The following is a 26,981-nucleotide window of genomic DNA, read 5'->3' as shown; positions in this document are numbered from 1 at the left end:
ATTGCTGAGACTTGTAAAATGAATCCAGAGGAACTATTAAAAGTGCTGTTTTCTGAGGAGAAGAGCTTGTGGGAGCTGCCTGGATGGGGCTGGAAGAGGGTGAGCAGGCACCTCGTGGGCATGGGGAGGAAGCAGATGGAGATTCAACCACTGCACAGCCAGCGATGGGAGGGCGGGGCGCTGACCCCCATTCTCTGGAAACTGAATGGTCTCAGGATGCATCACCCACTCTGCAATGGGGGACAGGAGGGTCCCCCAAGGGAGGTGATGTGGGCACATGGAGGGGTGCAGTGACAGGGGTTTGGGCTGAGGGGAGCGTAAAGGTTTCTGGAGGTGATGCTGCTGGCAGGGGAAGATCACCAGAGGAGGCTGTACCCAGACAGAAGCTTCCTTGTGGAAGGGAAGGGATAGGAAAGAGCTGGAGCAGCTGATCTGAGCTGTGCTGTGGAGGCGCACAGAGGACGGGGGGTGCTGGGGGTACTGGGGAGCGGGTGGGGGTGCTGGGGTGAGGGCTGGGCTCCCCATCTCGCACCCTTGTCCCCTGCGGTCCAGGACTCGCTGCCAGAGGGCTCGGCCCCTCCAAACCACTGCCAGCGGTTTCTACCAGCAGCAGTTTAACTGTGGTCCCCAGCTGAGCCCAGGACCCCCCCCGGCCAGTTTGCAAGTGCCCAAATCCCCCCCCTGGCCCCGCAGCACCGGTTTCCTCCCACCACTCACCTGAAAGCAGCACCAGCAGCTTCTGCCCTGTAGCCTCAGGTCCCTCTGCCCATCCCACCCAAGGAAAGGGTGAACCCCCCTCCTGGGAGCCCATTGATTAGACATGATCTCACCCCAGAAGGCAAATCTATCCCCTGTGTCCCACAGATGTGCTCCCCACTGCCCCGGGATGCGCACACAGGGCAGAGCCAACTGGTGCATCCTGAGCACATGCAGATGTTCCAGCTCCTCTCCCAGTGCACCCACGGCCGGGCACCTCATCCCAAAACCAGCACATGGACACATCCCATGGGAGCCCTGTCCTCCCATTGAAGGGCAACAGCCCTGTGGAGATGTCCTCTTTTTGCTGCCGAGTTACAGGCAGTTTATTGAATGACACAACGTGCCTGGCCAATAATCCAAGACAAGGAATGGGTTTGGCCTGGTTTATTCAATGCCTATTCCTGGGGGTGTTCTGGCTGCCAGATCTGCACCCCCAGAGCGCCCATGGATCCCATCACAGAAGCAGCCTGAGCCAGGACAGTTCCCTCAGGCTCCCAGGGGAGGAAAGTGGGTTTGGCTGGAAGGACACACGGCCACAGGCTCTTCCATGGGCCTTCACCCGAATCCCTCCCAACCCAAACCAGTCTGGGATTCTATGAGTCATGAGGCCACTGCCTGTGTATGTCCCACTCAACCCAGGAGCAGAGACATGACTGCACAAGGTGTCACACTGGGCTTCACCTCATCCTGGTGTCCACTTCTGACATCCTGAGAAAGGCGACAGCTCAGCGCCGCGCATCCCGTGCTTGCTCCCCATGTCCTTAGGGTGCCCCATCCCCAGCCTAGGACAGACAGATGTCCTGCCTTGGCCATACAGCACAGTCTTTAGCTGCAGGACAGTAGAACCATAGTGGGGAAGGTCACACCACAGTCATGGCCACATTCCACCCCTCCAACCAGCCCAGCTGGCACAAGACCAGAACCCCCTGACGCTGCCGTGACTTGCTGCTCACTGCCCAAGCTGTGGAGCTTCCCTAGGGGACAGGACGCGGTGCAGGGGTGGCCAGACTGGACAGACCATGGGGGGTTGAAGGGCTGGTGGTCAGTGGTGGCTGCGGGGGTCATCTCTGCAGCATTCCGACAGCTTCCTCAGGATTCGCTCCTTCAAGCAGAGCCTCCTGGAGAGCTTCAGCAAGCGGCTGATCTCGTTCTCATGGGCCTTCAGCTTGGCATAGTAGTCAGAGAACTTGTTGTAGAGGATGGAGATGGGCATGCCGTTGAGGATGATGCCAAAGGAGATGCAGCCAAACGCCACCATCCTGCCGAGCACCGTGTCAGGCACAGTGTCTCCATAGCCCACAGTGGAGAGGCTGACCTGGGCGAGGATGAGGAAGGGAAAGGATAAAATCCCATATGAACAAGCCCTGCTGGCACTGGGATCCACCTCCCCATTGCCCCCGTGTATCACCTGGGAATGGCACTGCCCTTGGCTGTGCCTGCTTCAGCACCCAGCAGGCTGGGAGAGCCCAAGGAAAGGGCTGGACGAGGCCCCAGCAGCAGAGACCAGAGACAAACCTCCCCCCTCCCTCCTCGCCTTCATATTGTCTCTTCAAAAGCAGCTGCACGTCACCGAGCTGGACTTTCCCAGAGTCAGACTTGCTGGAGCTTCCTGCCCCCATGGGGAGGTGGCTCCAGTGCTTCCTGGCCATGAGCTGCCCGGTCCCACAGGAATGAAGCTTCCCGGACCCTCCCTCCATGGGAAGCAGAGGCACAGGCCAGGAATGAACCCAGAGGAACTGTGTTTGGATGCTTGGGGGAGCAGGGCTGGGGGACGGGGTGAGAACAGAGAAGTTTGGGCTCTGCTGGAGCTGTGCTGACCAGGGCCAGGGTCAGCCCAGGATGTTTAAATACCCAAATCTGGTGATTCTGCCAAGTGATTCTTGTACTTCCTCAAGGAATTTGAAGCAGGCAGCCTGCAGTGGCCAGGGGGGATTATAAGGGCAGAGGTGATCTGTGGGATCATTTGATCCGTAAATCAAAATGCCCTTTTAACCCCTGGCTCTCGAGTGCTTTAAGATGCTCCTCAGCTGAGAGGTAATCCCAAGTTACATCCCCCTTGTTGCTAACCCAGGCCTGGAGGTTCACAGGTCACCAGCCCTGTCCCACCAACCACCCCCAGCACCAGCTTTTGAGCTGCTGAGTGTGCAGGGTTCTGGTTTTCCCACCATTACTGAGCTTTTGGGAAGACTGGGCCCTTTTCCACCTCCTGGCCAGCAGCAGTGAATCCCTTGAGCACTGGAGCAGCCCCTGCACACGGAGCCCCACCACTCCACCTCTCTGGAAGAAGGTGCTCACACCTTACCGCTGCCCACCACCACGCGTAGGGGATACTGGTGAAGTTGGTGCCTGGGACATCATGTTCCACCGAGTGCATGAGAGCAGAGAAGGTGAAGACCCCCATGGCGATGAAGAGGAAGAGGCAGCAAACCTGCTGGTAGCACTGGCGCATGGTGAAGCCAAAAGCCCGGAGGCCGGTGGAGTGGCGCGCCAGCTTGAGGATGCGGAAGATCCTCATGAGTTTGATGAGCTTGAGGACTTTGCCCAGCTTGCTCACATTCTCCATCTTGTGCAGCTCCTCATGGTAAAGTGTGTCTCCTTCATCCAGGCTTTCAAAGAGGATCTGGATGTAGAAGGGCAGGATGGTCACCAGGTCCACAGCATTGAATGCTGCCCGCAAGAAGTTCTTGAAGCTGGAGGAGGAGATGAGCCGCATGAAGTATTCGGAGGTGAAGAAGATGGCACAGATCATCTCCAGCTGCTCCATCCACACCTTCCCTGTCTTGTGTTTCATCTCCTCCACTGTGCTCAGTGTCATGCCCACGATGGAGATAAGCACAAAGAAGCTCGACATGACAGCAATGATCTTGGCTGCGACAGAGGAGTATGGGTTCTCAATGAGGTTCCAGATCATCTCCCGAAACCGTCCCAGAAATTTGCCCTCAAACTGCTCCCCTGAGTCCAGGGGCTCCAGCTCTGCCACCAGCTCCTTCTGGATTTTCAGGTACTCACTGAGTTCATCTTGCTTTTCCTCAAACAGGATCCGGCAGCAGCGTTGGGAGTATTTCAGATGGATTCCCCAGTACTCAATTTCCTCCACAAAGTTACTGGGGCATATCTCATCCATTATCCACAGGACCCCGCTGCGGTAGAAGTGGAAGATGTAGTGGAAAATGGAAGGATCTCTGTCGAAGAAGTACTCATTCTTCTGCACCGAGTAGTCATCACAGAGCTGCAGCTTCTTTGTAGGGTCTGTATAAAGGGCCAGCTTCCCGAGCCGGGTGACGGGGTACCGGGCCACGATGCTGTAAGCTATCTGGAACAACTTACCACCCACGTTAATGTTGAGCAAGAACTTGTTCCTTTGAAGGGGAGCCTTGCTCTTCTCCTGGTTTCTGTCCATCACGTTCTGCATGGAGCTCCATTGCTTTACCAGGCTCTCCTGGGCAAAGGGGATGTGCACCTCCTCTTCCTCCAGCGTCCGGCCACAGCCCCGGTGGTTCCCTATCTTCAGGCTGGCAGAGAGACTCGCGCGCCTCGTCCCCAACTGCCTCATTGTGCCTGACCCTCCGAAGCAGCGATCCCTGTTACAGGCCACGGGGCAGCAGCTCCAGCCCCATGGGAAGGCTCCCACCAGGCGCACCCTGAGCGGGACAAGCGCTGTGAGCTCCGAGGGACACGGGCACCTGCCAGGCTCCCAAAGCCGATTGCTGATCAGGCTGTGGGCTGCATCGGAGGAGCCAGAGGCAGCCGAGTGTCTGCTCCTTAAGACAGTAATGAGATTGAAGCCATAGCCCTTTATGTAAGGAACTATTTCCAGCTCTGCACTTCTCTTTCCTTACTCTGGTCTTATTAGCAGTCTGTCTTTGCCACACTCTAGCCTGTTTCTAAGGGGAACATCCCTTGAGAGGGCATGATCTTGCCTTGAGTTAACCCTGAAAGACCTCTCTTGCCAGGCACAGGAAGGTGCAGACACGCAGAGTTTGGATCACTGTTGTACCCCCACAAGAGCTGCTGCTCATTCATTAAGCACTTCATGCTGCTGCCCTGGCTCCATCAGCAACCCAGAGAAGAGAAATGGTTGTTACCCCCCAGCTCAGCCCTCAAACCCACAGTGCAGGTTTGCAGGGGAAGAGGTGAAGGAACCATCTCGCACGCTGTGCCTGAGCAGATCCCCAATGTGACGGTTTGCTCCTGCTCACCACACCAGCCCCAGAACTCCCACAAGCAGGGGCAGGAACGTGGAATGGAACACTGGAATGTAAGGATGCAGTAAAAGTTCCCCTGAACTATAGGAACTAAAGAGGAAATAATCCTTTGGATTTACAAATAAAAGGGGAAGCAAATTTAAATGGGCTGATCTTCGATGTCTTACCCTGGAACACAACCCTACCTCAGCATCACATTGATCCCCATGAACTGATCTAATTAATTAATATATTAATCTGTATTTAAATACAGAGACCTGGAGCACAAAGCTGCTCCTGGGCTGAAAAGCAGCTCAGGCTCCGCAACAACTGAAGCCTCTGAGCCTGGGGATTAGAACAAAAGTGCTCCTGGCACTGGAGAGAGAAAGGGAAATTGCTGTCACGAATTTGGCCCCAAGTTTTGGCACCAGAGCCATAAAACTGCTTCTTTCAACCTAGAAACACTCAGCTCAGGGATCGGGAAGCAAAAGCTGCATGATCTTGCTGTGGGTGAGTGCTGGGTTTACCCACCAGCCTCGCTCCCAGGGGCTCTGCTCTGTTCTCTGCCCCAGAACAGCCGGTCCCAGCTCAGCAGCTCGAGCTAAGAGGATGATGTGGTACAGGCTGGTGCCAGCTGACCTCTGCCACTTGGCCCTGACAGCACAGGCACTTCCATCGCCCTGTCCTGACGGGATTCCTGGAGCCCTTTCCCACTCTGGAGCCCCCGGCCTCCCAGCTGCAGAATTCAAGCAAATCCAAGAAAAATCCAAAATCTAGAACTCATTAGTTTCAAGTTCTTTATTCTCCTGTGTCATTCACCAACAGCTATCTCCACTTATCCCTGTGGAAACAGAAGCAAGGTTGTGTGCACCTTTGCAAATAACCTCTTGGTACTAAGAAGAGCAGCACTGGAGTAACTCAGCACTCCATGCCACATCTAGAGGCTTCTCCCATGGGGAACAGCAGCACACACACACTACGAGGGGTGGAAGGCTCCTACTCTAAGGCTGATGACTGGTGCCTGCTTGGCAAACCAAGTTCTCACCTCTAAGGCACAGAGATCAGCAGCCAAGGCAGCAGCTTTCAATCCTTTGTGCACTTAGTGAACACTTGTGCAAGGGGCTCATGGTCAGCACGGAGCTAGACGCACTGGTCAGAGTCTCCTGCCCCCACTGTCAGTTTTCAAAAGCATACAGCACGGAGCTGTTTGGAAAGTGCAACACGTGCCCCCAAACACAGAAAAACAGTGAAAGCCTCATAGAAACAGAGTGGTTTGGTTTGGAAGGGACCTCGTCCAGCTCCAACCCCCTGCCACGGGCAGGGACACCTTCCACTAGAGCAGGTTGCTCCAAGCCCCTGTGTCCAGCCTGGCCTTGAACACTGCCAGGGATGGGGCAGCCACAGCTTCTCTGGGCACCCTGTGCCAGTGCTCACAGAACAGAACTTCTTCCTAAAATCTAATCTAAATCTTCCCTTTGCCAGTTTGTAACTGTTGCCCCTTGTCCTGTCACCACAGGCCTTGGCCTTCCCAGAGCATTCTCTTCTCCAGCAACTGCCCGACCAAGGTGCAGGACCTTGCACTTGACCTTATTGAACATCATGAAGTTCACATGGGCCCACTCCTCCAGCCTGAAGGTGCCTCTGGACAGCATTCCCTCAGCATTCCCCCCTCCCTGCCCCAAGCGAATCAACTCAACTTGGTGTCATCCACAAACTTGAACTTCAAGGGTGCACTTGATCCTAGTACAACCACCACTGATGAAGGCGCTGCGAGGGCTGGAGCAGCTCTGCTCTGGAGCCAGGCTGAGAGAGCTGGGCTGGGGCAGCCTGGAGAAGAGAAGGCTCCTGAAGGGGAGACCTTAGAGCAGCTCCAGTGCCTAAAGGGGCTCCAGGAAACCGGGAGAGGGGCTTTGGACAAGGGATGGAGGGACAGGCCAAGGGGAATGGCTTTAACCTGCCAGAGGGGAGATTGAGATGAGCTCTTGGGCAGAAGCTCTTCCCTGTGAGGGTGCTGAGGCGCTGGCACAGACTTTTCCCAGAGAAGCTGTGGCTGCCCCATCCCTGGCAGTGTTCAAGGCCAGGTTGGACACAGGGGCTTGGAGCGACCTGCTCTAGTGGAAGGTGTCCCTGCCCGTGGCAGGGGGTTGGAGCTGGATAAGCTTTAAGGTCCTTTTGAGCCCAAACCATTTGGCTTTATATGGCACTGGTCCCAGTACGGACCTTTGAGGGACACCACTCACATCAGAATAATTTTAAAGAAGACAACATTAACTGTTAACAACATCCAGAGTTCAGCACTGGGATGGAAAGTGTGTTTCTGCAGAGGGCAGAGGTCCTTGCTGGAAGGGAGTGTGCTGAGAAGCTGCTGGCCCCACACTGACTCGGGGTGGCAGCAGCAAAGCCAGAACAGACAAGAAGTTTTCAGCTTTCCCCCATGTGGCTGACCTGTCAGTAAAGCTTCCTGAACACTGGACTGAGCAGCATCAAAACACTACCACAAACACGGAGTACATGTTGGATCTGTGCAGAGTTAGTAAGTTCCTACTGAAATGGATGAGAAAGCCCCTGCTCCCTAGCAAAATCCAGGAGGAAAAATGGAGCAGGTGAAGAAAATCTCTTGGCTGGAAGCGGAAGGAAACAGTTGAACAGCACCTATCACCTATCATTTCATGGAGGATAAAACCTTTGGGTCTCCAAGGCCACTCTGGTGAGATCAGCATTAACAAACCCTGGAGGCAAGAACAATGAAGACATTTCTACCAGCTTTTGTAACGGGTGATTTCACAGCACGAGGGAAGGTCCTGTGCTATTTCCAGAGCTAAAGTAGTCCCACAATCTAAAAATCGATTTCCAAGGGGAGCATCCTTTGTTATTCCAGTGTAACAATTCAGACTTGAGAGCTTATGTCCAATACAGGCAGCTGGAGGGAGACCAGGCTTGTCCCATCTCATCACCTTGTGGTAAAGATCCCTGGTACAAGAACAGAAAAACACCTGGTTATTGACAGTTCTCTGGGCAAAAAACCCCACCTGGTTTGACTTCAGTTTGGGCAAAGTGGAGGGAAACAACCCACCCAGGAGATGAGTGTCTAAGCAGGAGTGCTCAGTGTCCTTGGCGGCAGAGGAAGGACAGAGACCAGCACATCACTATCAAAAGAAGGCAGCACTTTCTCAGGTTAGGCTGTGCAACTATCCATGCAGTCAAAGAAGAAAGGCTGAAACCCCAAGCCTGTGGCTGACCAGCAGCAGGAAAAGCTGCCCCCAGAGAGGAAAGCTCTGGAGGCTGGAAACAGAAGGCAAGAAAGCATTTCTCCCTCACACACATAGAGGACATGGGGTGCAAGAAACTTACCCTTCGGGGAAATGAGCCCTTCTGGCTCTTGTCAGGCATTAGCTGTTCTCTGGATGCTTTTTCAAGACTGACGAAGTCAGATCTGCTTTTTGCTTTGGACATGCCCCACACAGCAACAGAACCAGCAGCTACCAGGATGCTCAGGAGCGCTAGAGAGGAGAGTGCACAAGCAGAGAACCCCTCACTGTGCCTGGTCGGGACATCAGTTCTGGGTTCTGCTGCTCAGGAGTGTTAGCCAGCAGCTAGCGATCTGCAGCTTCCCTCAAGGATAAGGGACAGAGAGAGAAATTAGTTAGTGTCAGATCACACGGAACGGCTTTTCCAAGGACACAGAACACTCAAGTCAGAGGAAAGGGTTTAAAGCCTCCCCCAGCCCTCTGAGCCCAGCAAAGAGCAGCTACTGACACAGGTCTGGAATTAACTGCATCAGGATGCTCAATTTACAGCCCCAGCCAGGACAACGTGGAGCACTCTGAGATTCACATACCTGCAATAACCAAGATCCACATGCGGTCTGGGCTACTGGGTGGTGCTGAGCTCTCAGGCACACGCGTAGGTGAAGCCTCTGTGAGGAAAGAGCAAGAAGGAAAGAGCAAGAAGGCTTCCAACTCACCTTACGGTCATCATGCAAAGCTGTCTGCAACCCAAACCTGGCCGAGTTCCCAGTTCACCTCAAAAGCGCCAATGGGCCTTTTTCAATTTAAGTAAAAGCTTATCTGCCCTTACTGTGATTAGGCCACATCAAAGGGGAAAAAAAGAGTTCTCCTGGAAATGTGTAACAGGGAAAGCTGGGAAGTTTCCCAGCTGCAGCATCCTTAATGTCTCCTCGTGGCCCCAGGAAGCCCCAGGTACAACTAAAATGTAGCTCATCTCCCCACCTACCAAGTGATGCAGGTATCGAGCCCAAATGCAGTCTCTCACGCCTGCAGTAATCCCCCCTCCTCTCCACACCCAGCTTCAGCTCCCATATGTCACAGAAACCCCTGCGAAAAGGGAAGCTAGAACCTTTCAAGCACCTCGGACAGGCAACAGGTCTGTGACAAAGGATGCTCCAGAGCAGAGCAGCAGACACGGACAGTGCTGGGGATGCTGCACACCCTTCGGCTTGACAGAGACCAGCGCCCGCTGCTCTGATCCTGCCCGCACAGCCCTCAGGCGCTTCCCCCATCCTTCCCCTCGTATCTTCCCCGCTCCCCAGAGACCGGAGGAGCTCGGAAGGGCGAGCAGAGACGCCGGTGGAAGGAAGCAGCCGGGGCTGCGTGTTCTGTTAGAAGGTACCTCAAAGGCGCTTCCTGAGGGAGCCCTGGGGGGTTTAAACGCCGTTTCACAGGAGGAAGCTCAAGGTGGGGCTGGGCCAACCCCACGGGGCTTCCTCTGGTCAGGTCAAGCCGTGACGGGCGCGGCTGCCAGGGGAAGGGAAGGCTTCAGTGCGGTTCCCCGCTCCCCCCAACCCCTCCGGCCGCCCCCCGTACCTGTGCCGCCAGGGCTCGGCGCCGCCGGGGTCACCGTCCCGCAGCCCAGCTCGTCCCCTCCGTCGTCGCAATCGGGGTGCCCATCGCATCGCCACTCCAAGGGCACGCAGCGAGCGCGGGGCGCGCACCGGAACCGGCCCGAGGGGCAGCGGGGCAGGGTCCCTGCGGGGGGGTGGAACGGGCGGAGTGAGGGACCCCGCGGCACGCCGCGCTAACGGGAGCCCGCGCGCGACCGCGTCCGAGGGCGACAGCCAATGAGCGCGAAGGGCGTGCGCGGGGAGCCAGTAGGGACACGCGAGAGGGACGGCGCGGCCCGCCCCCTGCCCCCCTCCCCCGTCCCCTCACCGTTGCGCGGCGGCGGGAGCAGCAGCTCCAGCGGCAGCGGGAGCAGGAGCAGCAGCTCCAGCAGCAGCGGGAGCACCGGGAGCCGCGCCATGCCGCGGGGCCCGCCGCTGCGCTCCAGCACGGCCCGCTGCCGCCGCACCGCTATAAGGCTGGGCGTGTGCTGGCGCTGAGCATGCGCACGGGTACGACCTCCACCAACGGGGACCGGGGGGCGGAGCCAGGGGCGTGTCTTTGCCGCCTCCCCCCCCCCCCGCTCGCCCCTCGTCGACCCCGTCCCGCTTCTCGCGGGCTACCGGACGGGCAGCGCCCCCACCCGCCGCGGCTCCATGGAGAGCAGCGAACGCAGCACCGCTGGTCCGTGGAGGGGCTGGAGCTCGGTGCCCAGCGCCCGGAGGGAGCGTGGCTCCCTGCCCGGGACACAGGGCCCTGGGGTGAGTGCACTGCACAGCGCCCAGCTCATGCCTCTTACTGCAAATCCAACCATCGTGGAATGGTTTAGGTTGAAGGGACCTTAAAGCTCCTCCAGCTCCAGCCCCTGCCACAGGCAGGGACACCTTCCACTAGAGCAGGTTGCTCCAAGCCCCTGTGTCCAACCTGGCCTTGAACACTGCCAGGGATGGGGCAGCCACAGCTTCTCTGGGAAAAGTCTGTGCCAGCGCCTCAGCACCCTCACAGGGAAGAGCTTCTGCCTCAGAGCTCATCTCAATCTCCCCTCTGACAGGTTAAAACCACTCCTCCTCAGCCACGGCACATTTTATGCTGTGCTGTCCTCGAGCCATGACTCAGCTGTAGCTCTAACCCACACTCAGATTCGTGCTGCTGTTCCCCCAATAAAACCCTACACCCCAAACAGTATTAAAGAGCAGTAATTCGGGTAATTCAAACAGGACAGACAAAAAGGGGTGTGGGGGCTGATCACAACTTTAAATACATTTATTATTCACACAGCAGCAGCGCTGGAACAAGTCCTGTGCAGCGTCACTGAAGCAAAACCCAGTGCAACTCCCACCAGGGAGCTGCTTTGTGATGACCTGGGGTCTGTATGTGCAATCTCACCGTGTTTATTCCTCACAAATAGGGTTGGTCTTTCGAGATTTCCCACTTCTTCAAAGCTGGTCCTGGTGTCACCGGTTTTTTCTCAGCTGTTGCCACCGCAGAGTCTGAACTGAAGAAGGAGAAGAGGGTTTGAAGGTCAGACTTGGATTTGATCCGAACTGGTTTCATTAGCGCTAAAGGGATTTGTTATATCAACTTCCAGCCCCCGCTTATTCAAGAGATACAGACACGGAGCTCTCCTACCAGCCTAGGGCTCCCACACTGCTCGCTGGAAGAGCTTTGCGTTTCTGGTGCCGATAAAGCAGACTCAAACTTGCTCAGCTCCCAGCACTGCGGCACCGAGCGCGTCCAACCTACCCGCCAGCTTGAGCCCCCGCGGCGAGGGTTTTCCGTGCAGCCGCCACCACGATGGGCGGGAAGGACTCCCGGCGCCCGTCCCGGAGGCAGTAGTAGTTATCGGCGAACTTGTGGCTGGGCCCCACCGGCAGCCGAGGCGGCGGCTGTGTTCTAGTGCAGAGAACGGGCGCGGAGCGTCAGTGAGGCGGCGACCCGCGGCGCTCAGCCCCGCGGCCCGGCCCGCCCCGGCGGCACCTCTTGGCGATCTCCGTGTAGCGCAGCGGCAGCTTGGCCTGGATGTCCCGCTGCAAGGCAGAGGCGACATCGTCTCACGCCGTGCCGCGGCCCACTGCCCTGGGACGGGGGCTCGGCGGGGCCGGGAGCGCAGGGCAGCGGCCCGCAGGGGTGCGCGGGGCCGGGTCCCGCCGAGCCGCAGCGGCCGGGGCCGCGCTTACCCCCGCCAGGAAGTTCCGCAGGCGCCGGATGATGCTCGTGGCCGTCGCCATCTTGGCCGCGGTGAAGGACGGCGACGGGGGGGACCAGGCAGGGGAGATGCCGGGAGCGCGCGGGGCACGCTGGGTCTCGCGAGACTTGGCGCTTATATAAAGCGGCGAGGGAGAGGCTCCGCCCCTTTCGCGCTCGCTGCGGAGCCGCCATGGACACGAGTCGGGTGCAGCCCATCAAGTTGGCCAGGGTGGGCCGGGGCGAGCGGAGCGGGGCCGGGGCGAGCGGAGCGGGCTGGTCTGGGTCTGGTGTGAGAGTGGGCCTTGGTGCGAGTGAGGACGGAGGCGAAAGCGGCGGGTCCTGGTGTGAGCGGGGCCTGGGAGGCGAGAGCAGGTCTGTGAGAGTGGGGCCAGCGCCTGCGCTGGGGGGGAGTGGGAGCACGGCCGGGGCGGGCCGGGGCTGTGTGCTCATGCTCTGCTCTCCCCGCAGGTGACCAAGGTGCTGGGCCGGACCGGCTCCCAGGGGCAGTGTACACAGGTGAGGGGGCCCGGGCGGGTTGGGGCTGGCTGGGAGCGGGGCCATCACACGCTGGGCTGACACCTTCTCACCCCGCAGGTGCGTGTGGAGTTCATGGATGACACGAGCCGCTCCATCATCCGCAACGTCAAGGGGCCGGTGCGGGAGGGCGACGTCCTCACGCTGCTGGAGTCGGAGCGTGAGGCCCGGCGGCTGCGCTGAGCTGGTGAGTGTGGGGCTACCGGTGAGCCCGGGGCTGCCTCTTTAGCATCAGTGGCCTCCTACTGCTCCTTAAACCACCATGGCCTCCATTGTTCTGTTCCAGGTGATGAAGGCTGGCTGCGTGTGCTTGGGGTGGCCGGTTGCCATCTGCTCGGCTGGATGCAGGTCATGGATGGAGAGGAGTGTGGCAGTTGTGTTGCTGCAATAAAGGTCTCGCTTACCCAATGTGTGAGTGCTCCATTGGTCTCAGTATTTGTGCATGCACTTCTTGTTGCTGGGTCCAGCAGAGGAACAAAAGCACACCCTGCTTATTCCTGGGGTTACACGTGCTGCCTTCATTGTAGTATTGCTCTGTTCTTGCACTTTTATTGACCTGTCACAACAAAAATAACTGTTTTGATTACAGCAATCTCAATCCCTGTTTTTCTGGTAAGAATTCTGCATATAACCGGTAAAGTGACACTGCTGAACTTATTGGTCTTCTGTGGAATTGAAGTACAAGTTCAAAGTCAGCTTGCAAAGAACAGCTGGCTGCTTTTGTCCTTCTGTACTCAGTAAGCAGTTCTATAAATACACCTATTTGCTGTCTTTCCTGGCAATCACTCTCAAAGAGAGTGCTTGTCTCCTCTTAGAGGAGTTGGCAAGTCAGTCTTACTTATGTTCTTCCTCAGTTTTCCCTTCCAGTAAGAAGTCAGCTAGAAAGATTTATTGGTATCTATTAGCTGAAGTGAAAGTAACGCTGAAAGGACGAGGAATGAACCTGAAAACTGTTATGGTCTGAGGGCTTGTTTTTAAGTGCTGGTGCTTTCCATCTGGTAGTAGAGTGATGCTGGTTTGTGGTGTGTTTGAACCCAGTCAAGTCTGCAGCTCCTGGTCCTGTGGTCTCTGCTGGGAGTGTTCTTCATCCTTCAACGTCCTGAACTTGATTAAGGCACCTCAAGAGTAGGTGGGATTGAGGGTTTGAGTACCTGGAGCTGAGGAGAGCACTCCTGGAATAGATGTTTGAGCTTGGCAGACAGTGAGGATTGCTGTTGGGGCTGGTGAAAGAGTGGTTGGTTGGGTTTGTTTTCCCTCCTGCAGGTTGTTAGTTGTGCCCTGGTCAAGTCATGGGCAGCCTAAGGAGGATTTAGTGCTCTGGAGAAAGCCCCTGTTGATATGTGCTTGTGGTGTTGCTTGATCTAGGTCTTGATTCTTTGGTAGTGGTTCAGTTTCAGGGCATCAGGTGAGTCTGTGCTCCTCTGGTTCATGTGATGCCTCAGAGTTTACTTCTCTTGCTGCTGTGTGTTCCCTGCACAGCCTCAGCATGACCAGGCCCTGGCTGTGCTGAGTGACCAGGCAGGAGGCTTCAGCTGTGAGTTGGTGCCAGACAATGTCAACTTGCCATGGGGGTGGCTCAGAGCAGCTGAAGCCCTTCCCAAATATCACTGTGGGGTCAGCGTGGTCCTTGGCCACGTGAGGAGGGAGGTGACTTTGCATCCCCACTCAAACTGATGATGATAATACAGCTTAATATCGGAGCACCAGCAGGAACCAAGGGTAATAAAGGGCCACATCTGGTGCTGGCATCCTGCTTGGTCCTGTGGAGTGAAACAGGACAGAAGATGCCATGACCCAAAAGACTGGGACATTTTGGGTGGAAATAAACTGACTGATACATGTAGCCAGTCCATAAACTTGCAGGGAAAGAATGGGAATGGGAGGGCTGTGCCAGGCTGTCCCTCTGCTGAAGGGTTTTAGCTTGAGCCAGAGACTGCTGCTGGGTCACTGCAAGAGTTCAAAATAATTTTACTTCAAACTTTTATTTGTATCTTAAAAATAGACATCAGTAACCAAACCTGTGAGACCAAAGCAGTGAGTACGGAGTACATCCAGAGTAGTGCAGAGGGAGGCTGTGAGCGCTGTGTGTTAACTTCAGTGCAAAGCTGAGACAGGCCCATTGCCAGCACAGCGGCGTGTCAACTGCAACCAGTTTCCTGGGAGCATTTCCCAGCTCACAGCACGGCTCAGACCAGGCCTGGCGGGGTCAGAGTGATGCTGGGGAGCCAAGGAGCAGAAATGGGGGCTGTGACATGTCACCTCCGTGAAGGATTCAGAGCAGAGCCAGCTTCACATGCAAAACCCTTTTCCTTTTCCCTCCCAGTCCTTAGGGCTTTCCTTGTCTGTCCTCACCCTGCCTGGTGCACACACGTTCACACACTGGTCCTCTGACATACGTGTCCTTCTCTAGAGCTTCCTCTGAGCTCTTCTTGCCCATCTTTTTTTCCCTGGAGCTACAGGAGCTGCTCTTGGCCCCTTTGGGAAGGAAAGTGGGCAGAGGGGCTTGGTTGGGGCTCTGGTTGCCTTCACAGGAAGTGGCTACTGACTGTTTCCCTTGGGAGGAGGTCCCTGCTCCTTGTGTGGGGCATCTTAAATGTCCCTAAATGCATTCATGACTCGGCCCCCTCCTGTCAGCTCGGTGGCACCCCTGGGTGCTCAGCACTTTTGCACATCAAATCACCAAGTGCTTTCTTGTTCAACTCCATCCGTTTGACTAAGCAATATAATACTTTTTGCTTTGTGTGCATGTGCTAGGGGAAAAAAATAATCAGATTTCAGCCAGGAAAGGAAATGCCAGAAGAGAAGGAGCAGTATTTCAGTCTGGAATTGCTCCCAGGCCATGTCCAGGCAGCACTGACCAGTGGGTTTGTGTCTTGTGGCTGCTGAGCTTCCCCCTGGCACCATGCAGCACAGCAGGGTCCAGGAGCCCTGCTCCTTGTCACCAGCTCTACTCTTCCCCAGAGCTGCCAGGAGCTGGCCAAGAGAGACCAGGAACCATGTGCCACTTCTGCTGGGTTTGGTTGCTGCTGGTCCAGTGAGGGAAGGACTTGCAAAGGGCTCCGAGGCAGTGCAGGGCTGATGGGGAGCAGAGGGGATGGGGCCAACTTCTGCTCATTGTTTCCCACCCCGGGTCGCTTGATGCTTGCCTCCTCTGTCACTTGGTGGAGCAAGGTGGCCGTGCACGGGCTGCTTCCAGCAGTGGTGAGGCCCAGGGGCAGCGCATACTCTGTGACAGGAGGGTTAAAGCATCTGCAGGGCATGATTCAGCAGGTGAGGGGGACATAAACCATAGCCTGGTGCTGAGGGCTGGCTCCTGAGGTCGCTCTAATTTGGTTTCTTTGGGCCCCCAGGGCTCTTGGTGGCTGTCGGTGATGTCCCCTGCTGCAGAGAGAGCAGAGTCAACGTCACTCCAAGGTCACACAGTGTCACCCCAGCAACTCCCAGTCGGGGCCAGCCAGGCCGGTACCCTGCTGCTGAGGATGCAGCGAGCGTTTGGCACTCGGGGTGCTCTGCTCTTGCCCCCGTCACAGCCCACACTCGGGGTGCTCTGCTCTTGCCCTTGTCACAGCCCTACTGCCTGCAGCCGAGCTGGTGCCACCTCTGGTACTCACGTTGAGATGGGCATAGAGGAGCACAGCGATGTTGCTGTGACCAGCCTCCAGCGCGATGGCAACGGCGTTGTTCCCATCCTGAAAACAGAAAGGAGAGCCCTTGGGAAGAGGTCTGGGGGGCAGGATGCAGGTGGCTGAACGTGCCCAGGCCCCAGAGGCTTACACTGTCCACGATGGAGACGTCGCAGGTGGGCTGAGCCAGCAGCAGCTTCACGGTCTCCACACGCCCGTGCTCACAGGCACACATCAGCGCCGTGGAGCCCTCCTCATCCTGCAGGTTCACATCAGCTCCACAGGCAAGCAGAGCCTCCACCATCTCCTGCCGGCCGTGGCTCACAGCCAGCATCAGCGCTGTCTGCCCGGCCTGCGAGGCAAGGGACAATGCCAGCGGGGCCTTCCTGGCCAGGCCACCCGCTCATCCCAGTGCCCCAAGCAAGGACCACGCTGCGAGGAGCTCCTAATGCAGTACCAGCCCCTCCAGGTTCTGGAGCTGTCCTTGGAAGAGCCAACTGTGGCCCTTGGTGATGCAGTGAGGGTCGGGATGCGATGCACCAACCTGGCTGGCCTTGGCGTTGACGTTGCCCATGCTGAAGAGCCTCCTGACCATGTTCATGTCATCCTCCTGCTCGACGGCTGCCAGCGCTGCCAGCATGAGGGCTGTGTAGCCAGCTTTGTTCTGGTGGTCCACGTTACAGACCCCTGTGGGCATGGGCAGAGCTCAGGGTGCTGCGAGGCTGGTTCCCACCCTGCCCAGGGTGCTGCGAGCTGTCCCATGGCCTGCTGATGGGTTCCCTCCCATCAAATCTGGGCTCCACAAGGGCTCGGGTGACTCCCCGCCTCCCCGCACATGCATGGACACAGCCCAGGGCAGCTCTCCCTGCTGCTGGCACTTGTCTCCCATGCCTGGCATGGCCAGGACGTGAGCGGGGTGGTGGCAGGGGGACATTTGTCGGGGTGGGAAGCACTGACCTGTGTCCAGCAGCAGCTGCACGATGTGGAAGTTGGAGTGGGAGACGCTGTAGTGCAGGGCTGTGTTGCCATTCCCATCCGCCAGGTTCACCACGTGGGCCAAGAGAGCTGGCGACACCTCGGCAAAGGCCAGGAGGTGGTTGGCCACCATGTCGGGCACAGAGGACTTCTGGCTGGACAGACGGAACCACTCCTGCAGGACCAGGCTGCTGCTGGCAAGCTGTGGGCAGCAAGAGGGGCTGAGCTGGGGCCCTGCACCCCCCAGCCCCAGTGGGGAGCAGAAATCCAGCTCCAGAGGGGAATGGGGTGAAGGCAGGACCCTGAAACCCCAAACTCCCGCTGAGATGGCCTGAGCTGAGCTGGGGTTTGGGTATCTGGGACAAAGCGTGGAGCAAAGGGCTGTGTTTTGGGGGAAGGTGCTGAGCTGGGCTTTGCTGGCCCATCTCTGGGCGACGCCAGCAGCCATCCCACCCCGTAGCACCCCACTCACCACCTCTTTGCTCTTGGTGGCCCCGGGGTGGCCCAGGTGGGTCTTGACGATGAGGCAGGCCTCCCGCATCCTGGGGCTCAGCTCGAACCTGGGGAGAGCACGAGAGGGGCTGCATCACCCCACCAAAGGGCACCCCAAGTCACTCCATCGAGGTTTTGTTCCACTCCGTCATGCCTCCAACCCTCCATGAGCTCCATGGCTGCACCCAGCAGCTTCAGCCTCTGCAAACCCTTGCAGAGCTGGGCTTATAGGGTTGAGCTGAGGCACGATCTACCCATATTTAAGCCATAAATGCCATTAAGGACTGTTGGGTTTTTGGTTTTGGGGTGTTTTTTTTGTCCCCCTCCAAACTCTTCAGCAAAGAGGCATCTGGGGCCTCGCTCTCATGCTTTCCTCAGCAGACCCAAGAAGCTGGAAAGCTTTTTTCCTGCTGAATGGTTTTTTGCAGGAGCTGAACATGTTTTGCCCCATTGGCTGCACTCAAACCACACGGGGTGATGGAGCCTTCCTCACTGCCTCATTAGCACTTACTTCTCCTTCACCTCAGTGGGCTCCAGCAGGGTCACACTGTCCCCTTCGCGCTCCTGTCCTGGCTCACACTCCCCTTCCCTGGCTTCTTCATCTGAGGTTTCAGTGTCCCCTTGCTCATCACTGTCAGAGCTGTCGGCTGAAGCCTTCTCAGAGGAGCTGTCTCCTTCCTCCTCCTCCTCCTCCTCACTGGATGTGCTCTCATACCTGTGTGGAGGGAGGATGCTCAGTGGCAATGTGGCACCCAGCTGATCCCCTCAAGTCCCCCCATTGGCACTGCCCCCAGGACAGGAATGCTGGGGTCTGGGGCTGGTCCAGGGGGGTGCCAGGAGCCCCTCAGCACGTACTCCCCGTTCAGCACGCCCACAAACTGCAGGCTCTTCTTGCTGCCTTCGGCCTTGCTCCTGGGGGCACCATCCCGCTTCTTCATGATGGACTTCAGGGCTCCTGGGGGGTAGAGATATGGGTGTCAGGGGCACCACGAACCTGCCAGACTCCATCGAAGGGACATGGTCTGAGTGCAGGCAGCTGCTGTGGCACAGGGCTGTCCCCAGCAGAAACACCCCTCTCCCTGGTGTTATCCTTGGCACCAACTCACCAGCCACAGGGCCTGGGATAGCTCCACCATCCCGTGCTGGGGATGGATTCTGGCTGCTGTGTGTCACCTCTGCTGTGCCTGCCCCGGTGGTTGAGCTGCTCTGCTGTGTCCCCTCCATCGCTCCTGTACCCTGTGCCAAGGGACCATCTGGGGTGTCACCTGCACTGGGCTCCATCTCCTCTCCCACCGTGCCAGTGCTGCCCGTGTCGGTCTGGCTGCCCTTGTCCTCGCTCCTCGCAGCCGAATTAGGTCCGACGGCCACATCCCGCGCGTCGGGGCGGCAGCTCACGGCGGTGCACGCGGTCGGCGGGCAGCACTCCACGCCTGCCTCCACCATCTGCGGCGGATCACCGGCCGCCCGGCTCCGCGTGGCCACCACGGCCTCCACCAGCGCCTCGGCCACCCGCGGCTTGGCCATCACCTCCTTGTCCAGCCGCGCACGGGGCCGGCGGGCGCATACCTCGCGCCGCAGCTCCTCCAGCTCCCGCGTGGCCTCCCGCAGGTGCCCCTCCATCAGCGCGATCACCTCCTTCTGGTGCCCCACCGTCTGCTGCAGCAGCTCCAGCTCCTGCTCCGCCTCACTGGCCACCCCGAGTGAGGACTCCAGCACCCACACGGACGCGTCCCTGCGCTCCCTTGTCCCGCTGTCCGGAATGTCACTGCCCTCTTGTTGTGACCGGTAGTAGAAGATGGCGTCAGTCATGGCCCGGTCCTCGCCCACCGCCACGGAGCGGCACATGGGCCTCTCGGCAGCCCTGGGGCTCCTGCCTGGCCAAGCCCTGCCGCCCCGCTCCGGCACAGCCAGCTTCTCCGTCAGCTTCCTCAGCTCCACGATCTTGCTCACTCGCCCTTTTGCCGGCTCCGCTTCACGCTCTGACCCCACTTGGGGCAGCTCCTCACCCCCTGCCACCACCTCAGAGCCAGAGGGATGTCTCAAAGCCTCACTGGGCTCTACCGACAGCTTCTCCATCAGCTTCGTCTTCTCCCTCTTGAGCTCACAGATCTGCATCTCCAGGAGGGGGATGGTTTTCACCTGCTCCTCCAGGTCCCGGAGCTGCCGCAGGGCTGCGGCCATCTGCTCCCGCACGTGCTGCAGCGGGGCAGTGCCGAGCCCCGCGGCCGGCGTGCTGCGTCCCGAGCTGCCGGGGCTGCCCCGGCCCCAGCCCTCCCCCGGCACCCATGGCAGGGGCTGACATGGGGGTCCCGATGTGCCGCCATGGCAGAGACCAGCCCTGTCCTGCTCCTGCTCCAGCCTCCGGCTCGTCTCCAGCAGCGTCTTCTCCACGCATGGGTTCCTCAGCCCGCACTTGCGGGTGGGAGGTGGGAGCAGCCGCAGCGGTGGCGGCGAGATGGGATGTGAGGCCGGTTTGCTCGGGGGGTCCAGGGCTGTGCGGCCGTGCGGGGACAGCAGCAGTGTCCTGCCGTCCTCGCTGGCTGTGGAGGCCAGGGACTCGGTGGAGGTCCAGGCACTGGCATGGCTGCTGGGGCTGCGCAGGGTGCTGGGGGGCTGCCGCGGCCCTTTCGCCCTCCGGGGCAGTGGCACTTTCTTGAGCGTTTGGCCACTTTCGATGTCATCGACATACTTCAGGAAATCCAGGTCCAGGAGGAAGCCGTAAGGGGTTTCCACGGAATACGAGCTCTTCTCCCCATTGTCCTGGTCCCGGTACAAGAATGGGCCACCGAGATCTGCAAGAGAAGCAGGGATGGTTGGGCAGGGACCTGGTGGAGACAGGCTTTTCCAACTGGGTTATACTGAGAATCGCAGCCTGCAGCCCCACTCCCTACCATGATGGACCAGATGGACCATCCCCAGCATCCTCAGGGCCGTTGGGGTGTCCCAGGGTACTTGCTCCATGCTGGGTTTGGTGCTAAGGTGAGGAAGCCCATTGGGATGGGACTGGATAGCTCAGCCCTACCATTCCCTTCCCATTGCTTCTGCTGCCCTGTGACCACCCCAGTCCCATTTACCTGGGAGGTTCTGGTTCAGAGGTGCAGGCTGAGCCATCTTCTCCCAAGGAATGCTGCTGACCAGGGAACCATCAACCTGCACAAAGAATGGGACCACATCCAGCAAAACCTGACAAACCAGAGACCGATGAGCCCTACATGGCCACAAACCACTGCCTCCCAACCGGGGGGCACCCCATGGACCCCCCTGGCCCCCCACCAGCCTTGGTGACGCGGGGCTGAAGCTTGAGGCGGCTGCTGCGGTGTTGCCGGTGGGGCCGGAATTGTTTGTACATTTAAGGAATGCTTCACAGCCTGGGATGGTCACGGTGCCAGCTCCGAGGGTGCCGAGTCATAACTCAGAGCCCGGGGGAGCGGGCTGGGAAGGAAAAGAGGCTGAGGCCTTTATGGGTGTGATTCTCAGTGGAGAAGTTGCCTTTGGATAAAGGAATTGGATGCTTTTGAAAGCCATTTGACCGCAAGCAGCTGCCAGCACCATTCTTCACTGTGAGTGCTGAGGCACTGGAACAGGCTGTCCAAGGAAGCTGTGGCTGCCCCATCCCTGGCAGTGTTCAAGGCCAGGTTGGACACAGGGGCTTGGAGCAACCTGCTCTAGTGGAAGGTGTCCCTGCCTGAGGCAGGGGGTTGAGACTGGAGGAGCTTTAAGGTCCCTTCCAACCCAAACCATTCTGTGATTCTATGATTCTCTAAGGCATGGAGGAATGGAATGGGAGCCTGGTTTTCCCAGGAGCCAGGCAATAGGCACACCGGAGGAGAGCCAGCGGGATGCAACTGCGCTGCAGGGGTGAGCTCAGGGCTGTGGATGCTGCCAGATGTGAGCCTTCATCTGAGACCTGCCACAGCATCTGGGTGCTGGGGCCTGGGTGTGGAATGGTCCTGGTGGGAGTGGGATGGGGGCAAACAGCACCCTGGGAGCACTCGCAGCTGCTGGGCACAACATCACCCTCCAGGGATACACATGGTCCTGTGGGGCACAAGTGGCCGTGGGGCTGGGCAGCTGTTGGCAGGGAAAGCATTTGGCACCAGGCTATTTTGGGAAGAAAGCAGAGGAGGAAGCATGCCACAGAGGAAAGGCAGCCAAGGAACAGCGTTAAGGGAAGCAGAAGCTTAAAGCTGCCCTGAGGAGGGTGAGGGATCCAGCCTTGGCTGTGGAGAAACACCCGCATCCAGCCCCAGATCACAGAATCCCAGCCTGGTTTGGATTGGAAGGGACCTTAAAGCTCTGCCAGTTCCAAGCCTCTGCCACAGGCAGGGACACCTTCCACTAGAGCAGGTTGCTCCAAGCCCCTGTGTCCAACCTGGCCTTGAACAACCTGAGAAGCTGTGGATGCCCCATCCCTGTAAGTGTTCATCCCTGCTCCATGCCAGCACCCCTTCCACTTCCCTTGGGAACACGCCAGCTCTACGCTGCTACCCCATCATTCCTGTGCTGCCTTTGTGCATAGAAGGATCTGCACATCCCCCTCTCGGTCTAATCCCTCCTCTCTGGGAAGCAGCCGCTTCCTCCTCCACACGGCCCTCGCTCCAGGTAATTAAACAGCGCTGGGGCCAGGACAAACTTCCCGCCGGACTCGGTGCACACCAGGAATCAAACGGGAGGAAGAGGGAGAGCAGCAGGAGCCGGAGCCAGCGGGTGCGTTTCCTCGGGGGAAGCGGCCGGCAGCTCCCTTCCGCCGGGTATGGAGCTGCCTGGGGCCTCGCCAGGAAAACTGCCTCTGACGGACATCTGCGTGCAGCAAAGGTGCCTTCTCCCCGTCCCCCTCGTCCACCTCATCCTACCGCTCCAGCCGATGCCAACAGCAACCGCATGGCTGCGCTGCCCGTCCCCGAAGCCAGCGGACGTTCTCCTGCAGCTCCAGGTCCCCACCACTTGTCCGATGGGATGAGCTGGACCCAGGGCAGGAGCTTCTGCTTTCACCCAGCTCCAAAACCAAGGGGCAAACCAGGTGATGGGACCTGCAGGCTCCCAACCATGTGCAATATGCCCCAGGGACCCTGTGATGTGCAAATCCCTCGTGACATGCACACTGCCCTGGGCTGGGTGAGTGGCCAGGCTGGATTTGAGCCAGTGAGGATGAGCAATGGAGGCAGGCAGCCCTGGAATGCAGCAGTGGTGAGAGGGTTAAGTGCCTGCACCTCCAGCCCAGCCACTGGTGGCACAAAGCCAGCCTTGTCCCCAGCCGCCTGCCATCACCGTGGCATCGCATCAAAGAGAAGCTGCTCTCCACCTAAGCCGAAGACCTGATGGGGAAGACCCTGCTGGCCAGTTTGGTGCCAAAAGCTGATTTCAGCAGCTTTGGCCATTCTCCTGGGCACTGGGGCTTGGTGGTGCACAGGGACCCCCTGGGGCTGGAGGTGGGAGGGGGATCCTGCAGCTTCCTTTGGAAGGAACGAAAGTGTTTCTAGCCCCAGTGTTTCCACAGAGAAGAGGGATTGTACAAAGCAAAGTGCTGCTGGGCAGGAGCAGGAGGACCGCTCGTGCTCCATGCCACCTGTTTCACCCTGGACTCACACCTCTATATACCCGTCTTGCTGTCATACCGATGCCAATATAGAATCCCAGCCTGGTTTGGGTTGGAAGGGACCTTAAAGTCCACGCAGTTCCAACCCCCAGCCACAGGCAGGGACACCTTCCACTGAACCAGGTTGCTTAAAGCCCCGTCCAACCTGGTCTTCAACCTATAAGAAACTTGGGTCTAAAACTGGAGCCTTTCCACTCGATTCCAATAAAAAGCCACGTGAGGGATGGTACAGGCTGGGCACAGCTCAGGTACCATCCAGTACCCATGATCAGTCAGCCCTCTGGGACTCCCAGCTTTGTGGTCCATGGGCAATCCCCCTTGGGGTGCCCAAGCCCCCAGGGGACAGACCTGGGGGTGCTGCTTTTAAAGCCCTGGACTCCCTCGGGTCCTTTTTCTTACCCGAGCCACTCCAGAGGCTGGACACAAGGAGAGCTCCCCACAGCTCTCCTCCCAAAGCCAAACTACTGAGGTCATGAGGAATGTGAGAAGAACAGAGTCCAGAGTAGCCCTGGCCAGCGACTTGATTTATCTCAGCCAGGCACGCTTCCCTCGGAGCTGCGCGCAGGCGATAAGCCCAGAAGCTGGGGGCTGAGGTTGTTCCAAAGTTAAAGGGAAACCACTGAGCAAGCACACGGCTTCCTCCGCTCCAGCGACCCGCCGGGATTCGGGATCCTCACACCGAGCCAGGCACCACGTGTGCCCATCACCTGCAGTGTCACCCGCTGGGTGCGGATGGGAGCAATCGGGGGCTCATGGCATCTTCCCAGGCACACACCCCATCCCCATCCCCTGCTCTGGGGCTGCATGGGACATCCCGAGCTCCGTGCCACCCACCATCCCTGTGCCCACTTGCCCAGGCCACCTCGGCCATGAGGTCCAGGCTGGGGCTGCTCCCGAGGAGCTGGATCCCACGTGGGTGGGTGCGCCGGCGCTGACTCGGGAGGGGAAGGGAAACGCTTCCCTCTTCTCAGCAGCCTGATTTCAGGGCTGGGCCGTTATTCCTGGAGCTGTCGTCACCGGCAGCCCGGTTGGTCAGGAGGCTGCAGGGGCTGCCTGGGCTGAGCACCAGCTCCAGCACCCCAGGCTCACACAGTGCCTGGACAGCAGGCAGGTCCCTATGCAGATGTACTCACATAGGGATCAGCTCTATGTGTCCCATCACACCTATAGCTCTATAGTCCACTAGAAAGCATTTACCACTACTCCTGCACCCTCACCACAGCTGCCCAACAGCACTTTCCACCGACACCTCCCTGATTCCCTTGGTGCTGGTGACAATAGATTTGGGAACAAGCCCCAAGAGCCTGGAATCACCCTCCTGAGGAAGTGATGAAATGGTAAAATTTACACTCAGGGTGTGCAGGCACGGTCCCATGTCGGGTTCCCCATGTGCACATGAGGAGCACCCTGAACCCTGCAGCACCCGAGTGGCCTGCAGCACGCCGGGGTGCCCTGTGGGTCCCCAGCACCCTGAGGTGCGTCAAGCACCTCCCAGTACCCCAGGGAGCCGCAGCACCCCCAGCCCTGTGTGTACCCAGCACCCCCGTGAGCCCCACAGCTCCCCCATAGGCCCCCGGGTGCCCGCAGCCGTCCGCACCCCCGTCTCAGGAGACCTCCCGGGGACTCCGCGCTCCCGCCAGCGGGCGATGGGCGGCCCAGCCCGGCCCCGACGGTCCCGGTCCCGGTCCCGGTCCCGGTCCCGGCCCCTCCTCGCTGGCCACGGGAAGCAGCCCCGCTCCCGGAGCGCTCCCGCCCCGGGGGATGCCGGGGCCGCCCCAACCCGCTGCGGTCCCGTCGCGGCGGCTCCGAGCGGCCCCTCGGCGGGCCCCGGGCGGCGGCGGCGGCTTCGGGGCCCTGCAGGGCTCCGCCACCGGGACGAGCCCCCGCCCCGTCCGGTCCCGTCCCGTCCCGCTGCCACTCACCTCGGCGTCCGGGCGTCTGGGCTGCAGCCGGGCTCTAACGCGGGGCCGCCGTCCCGGGCCCGGCGGCTTCGGGCTGCAGCGCGGCGCCGCCGGGCCGAGGGCGGGCCGGTAGCAGGGCCGGGGCGGGGCGGCAGCGGGCGGGGAGCGCCCCCGGGCCCCGGTTGGGACGGGCACCGCCCCCGAGCCCCGCTCACCCCGGTGCGGGGGGTCCCACCGCACGCACCTCTTCGGGGATGAGGGTCCTTGTCTCTGTGGCCCTCCCCCGGGTGGGATATCCCCTGTCCCGGTCACCGGGGGGAAGGGGTGTCCCGGTAAGTGCAGAAAGGGGAGTGTTCCCTGCCCTGGTCACCCCTGTCCTGGTTACCCTGGGGAAGGGATGTCCCAGTGAGTGCAGGAAGGGGGTGTCCCCTACCCTGCTCACCCCAGGTATGGGGGTTCCCCTGCCCTGGTCACCCCAGGGTTGAGGTACCCTTACTCCACTCCCCCCTGGGGATGGGGATGTCCTGACCCTGCTCCCTTGGGGGATGCTCACCCTGGAGACAAGGGGATCCCCTGTCCATGTCATCCCAGTGTTGAGGGATCCCCTGCCTGAGCTCAGCTGGCCGGGGCCGGGCAGGTGGCTGGGATCCAGCTCCCACCCCACCACCCTCCCCCAGCACACCCTGCCTGGTCCCCATGGCCTCGCACTGCCTGCCCTTGTCCTACGGCCCGGAGTCTTGTGCTGGGCTCCCCGGCCTGGCCCCGCGGGGTTTTGGCAGCCCTTCCCTGTCCCAGCAACAGGCTGTTTGTCTCCTTTTCTTGCCAGCTTTCTTCCCCGCCTGCTTCCCGTGCTCAGCGAGGTCTGGGCTGTCTCCATCCCACAGGGACCCCTGGCAATTTCACACCTTCATTGACCGCTCCAACTCCTTCCAATGCTGAAACCCTCAGCAAGGATTTTTCCTTCTTTTTCTTTCCCTTTTCAGATCCTGAACCTCCCCCCAACCCCCCCCGGGTATTTTTCCACACTGGCTCTTCTGTAACACTACTCACGGGAAGAGCAGGAGAAACAAGACGTGCTTCCCAGCGTCCCTCCCTGCTGCTGGCTGGCAGCTCAGGGGCTTCCTGAGAAAGGGTTTGCATCCGGACGGAAGTACCTTAATAGCGCTGATGGATCTACTTCCACCGACAGACCTTGTCCCTCTCCAACCCATTTACATACTTGGACTCTCCGGCATCCTGTGGTAATGAACTTGGTGATTTCATGCCCTCCTTCCGTCTCCAAAGCAGGTCTAGAATAGCTCTGCTCCTGTCAATTCACTGACTGCTTGGCTAAGTAGTCTTTAGGGTCCTCCCTAGCCATGCAGGGCTTGTCTTCTCCATCCAGAAAGGTGAGGCCTGGTGTGATGAGGGAAGTCCAACTGCTGCAGAGCTCATGCCCCATGTTCTGGCTCAGAGGTCCACAAAGGGCCCACGTCCAGGTCCCTCATTCCTGCACTTGGGCATGACAAAAATCCCTGTGCCAGTCGGGCTCCTCTGGCTTTAAGCTCTGGTGACTGAAAAGAATTAAACCCAAGGGACAGCCCTAACTTCTGACACTAAGGATCTGACACTGATTCTATAAAACCATAGGTTTTATAGAATCATGGAATCCCAGCATGGTTTGGGCTGGAAGAGACCTTAAAGCTCCTCCAGCTCCAACCCCCTGCCACGAGCAGGGACACCTTCCACTAGAGCAGGTTGCTCCAAGCCCCTGTGCCCAACCTGGCCTTGAACACTGCCAGGGATGGGGCAGCCACAGCTTCTCTGGGCACCCTGTGCCAGCGCCTCAGCACCCTCACAGGGAAGAGCTTCTGCCTCAGAGCTCATCTCAATCTCCCCTCTGGCAGGTTAAA

The 26,981-nt window shown here is 59.0% G+C and overlaps 5 protein-coding genes across 8 annotated transcripts; 1 reads left to right on the top strand and 4 right to left on the bottom strand.

Annotated features, from left to right (window-relative positions):
- Nucleotides 1-1,714: 1,714 nt before the first annotated feature.
- LOC115618138 (potassium voltage-gated channel subfamily V member 2-like) lies at nucleotides 1,715-4,312 on the bottom strand. Its single transcript, XM_030509376.1, has 2 exons — nucleotides 3,062-4,312; nucleotides 1,715-2,074 (listed from the first exon to the last, which is right to left on the bottom strand). The coding sequence occupies exons 1-2, from the start codon at nucleotides 4,310-4,312 to the stop codon at nucleotides 1,802-1,804; spliced, it is 1,524 nt and encodes a 507-aa protein (XP_030365236.1). The 3' UTR covers nucleotides 1,715-1,801.
- A 1,414-nt stretch (nucleotides 4,313-5,726) lies between these two features.
- Nucleotides 5,727-10,329, bottom strand: CD320 (CD320 molecule). The gene is made up of 5 exons (XM_030509372.1): nucleotides 10,112-10,329; nucleotides 9,767-9,928; nucleotides 8,782-8,859; nucleotides 8,295-8,443; nucleotides 5,727-7,913 (listed from the first exon to the last, which is right to left on the bottom strand). Exons 1-5 carry the CDS (start codon nucleotides 10,200-10,202, stop codon nucleotides 7,845-7,847), a joined length of 549 nt encoding a protein of 182 aa, XP_030365232.1. The 5' UTR covers nucleotides 10,203-10,329; the 3' UTR covers nucleotides 5,727-7,844.
- Nucleotides 10,330-11,014: 685 nt separating this feature from the next.
- Nucleotides 11,015-12,082, bottom strand: NDUFA7 (NADH:ubiquinone oxidoreductase subunit A7). Its single transcript, XM_030509373.1, has 4 exons — nucleotides 11,959-12,082; nucleotides 11,759-11,808; nucleotides 11,525-11,674; nucleotides 11,015-11,276 (listed from the first exon to the last, which is right to left on the bottom strand). The coding sequence occupies exons 1-4, from the start codon at nucleotides 12,007-12,009 to the stop codon at nucleotides 11,180-11,182; spliced, it is 348 nt and encodes a 115-aa protein (XP_030365233.1). The 5' UTR covers nucleotides 12,010-12,082; the 3' UTR covers nucleotides 11,015-11,179.
- Nucleotides 12,003-12,912, top strand: RPS28 (ribosomal protein S28). The gene is made up of 4 exons (XM_030509375.2): nucleotides 12,003-12,197; nucleotides 12,437-12,484; nucleotides 12,563-12,689; nucleotides 12,789-12,912. Exons 1-3 carry the CDS (start codon nucleotides 12,159-12,161, stop codon nucleotides 12,683-12,685), a joined length of 210 nt encoding a protein of 69 aa, XP_030365235.1. The 5' UTR covers nucleotides 12,003-12,158; the 3' UTR covers nucleotides 12,686-12,689; nucleotides 12,789-12,912.
- Nucleotides 12,913-14,458: 1,546 nt separating this feature from the next.
- Nucleotides 14,459-26,267, bottom strand: KANK3 (KN motif and ankyrin repeat domains 3). 4 transcript variants are annotated; one of them, XM_030509370.1, is made up of 11 exons: nucleotides 26,140-26,262; nucleotides 20,667-20,742; nucleotides 18,699-20,384; nucleotides 18,448-18,547; nucleotides 18,104-18,307; nucleotides 17,573-17,660; nucleotides 17,083-17,302; nucleotides 16,670-16,812; nucleotides 16,277-16,477; nucleotides 16,114-16,191; nucleotides 14,459-15,883 (listed from the first exon to the last, which is right to left on the bottom strand). In XM_030509370.1, the coding sequence occupies exons 1-11, from the start codon at nucleotides 26,227-26,229 to the stop codon at nucleotides 15,827-15,829; spliced, it is 2,943 nt and encodes a 980-aa protein (XP_030365230.1). In that variant the 5' UTR covers nucleotides 26,230-26,262; the 3' UTR covers nucleotides 14,459-15,826. The 4 variants fall into 4 exon arrangements, with proteins under 4 accessions (XP_030365230.1, XP_030365231.1, XP_030365228.1 ...); XM_030509371.1 differs by lacking the exon at nucleotides 26,140-26,262 and adding an exon at nucleotides 25,111-25,223; XM_030509368.1 differs by having other exon boundaries at nucleotides 17,083-17,660; nucleotides 26,140-26,267.
- Nucleotides 26,268-26,981: the final 714 nt, after the last annotated feature.

Source organism: Strigops habroptila, chromosome 20 (genome assembly GCF_004027225.2).
Source record: "Strigops habroptila isolate Jane chromosome 20, bStrHab1.2.pri, whole genome shotgun sequence".
Classification (NCBI taxonomy): domain Eukaryota; kingdom Metazoa; phylum Chordata; class Aves; order Psittaciformes; family Psittacidae; genus Strigops; species Strigops habroptila.
The sequence above is the reverse complement of the archived record's forward strand: the minus strand, read 5'-3'. Positions and strand labels throughout refer to the sequence as shown.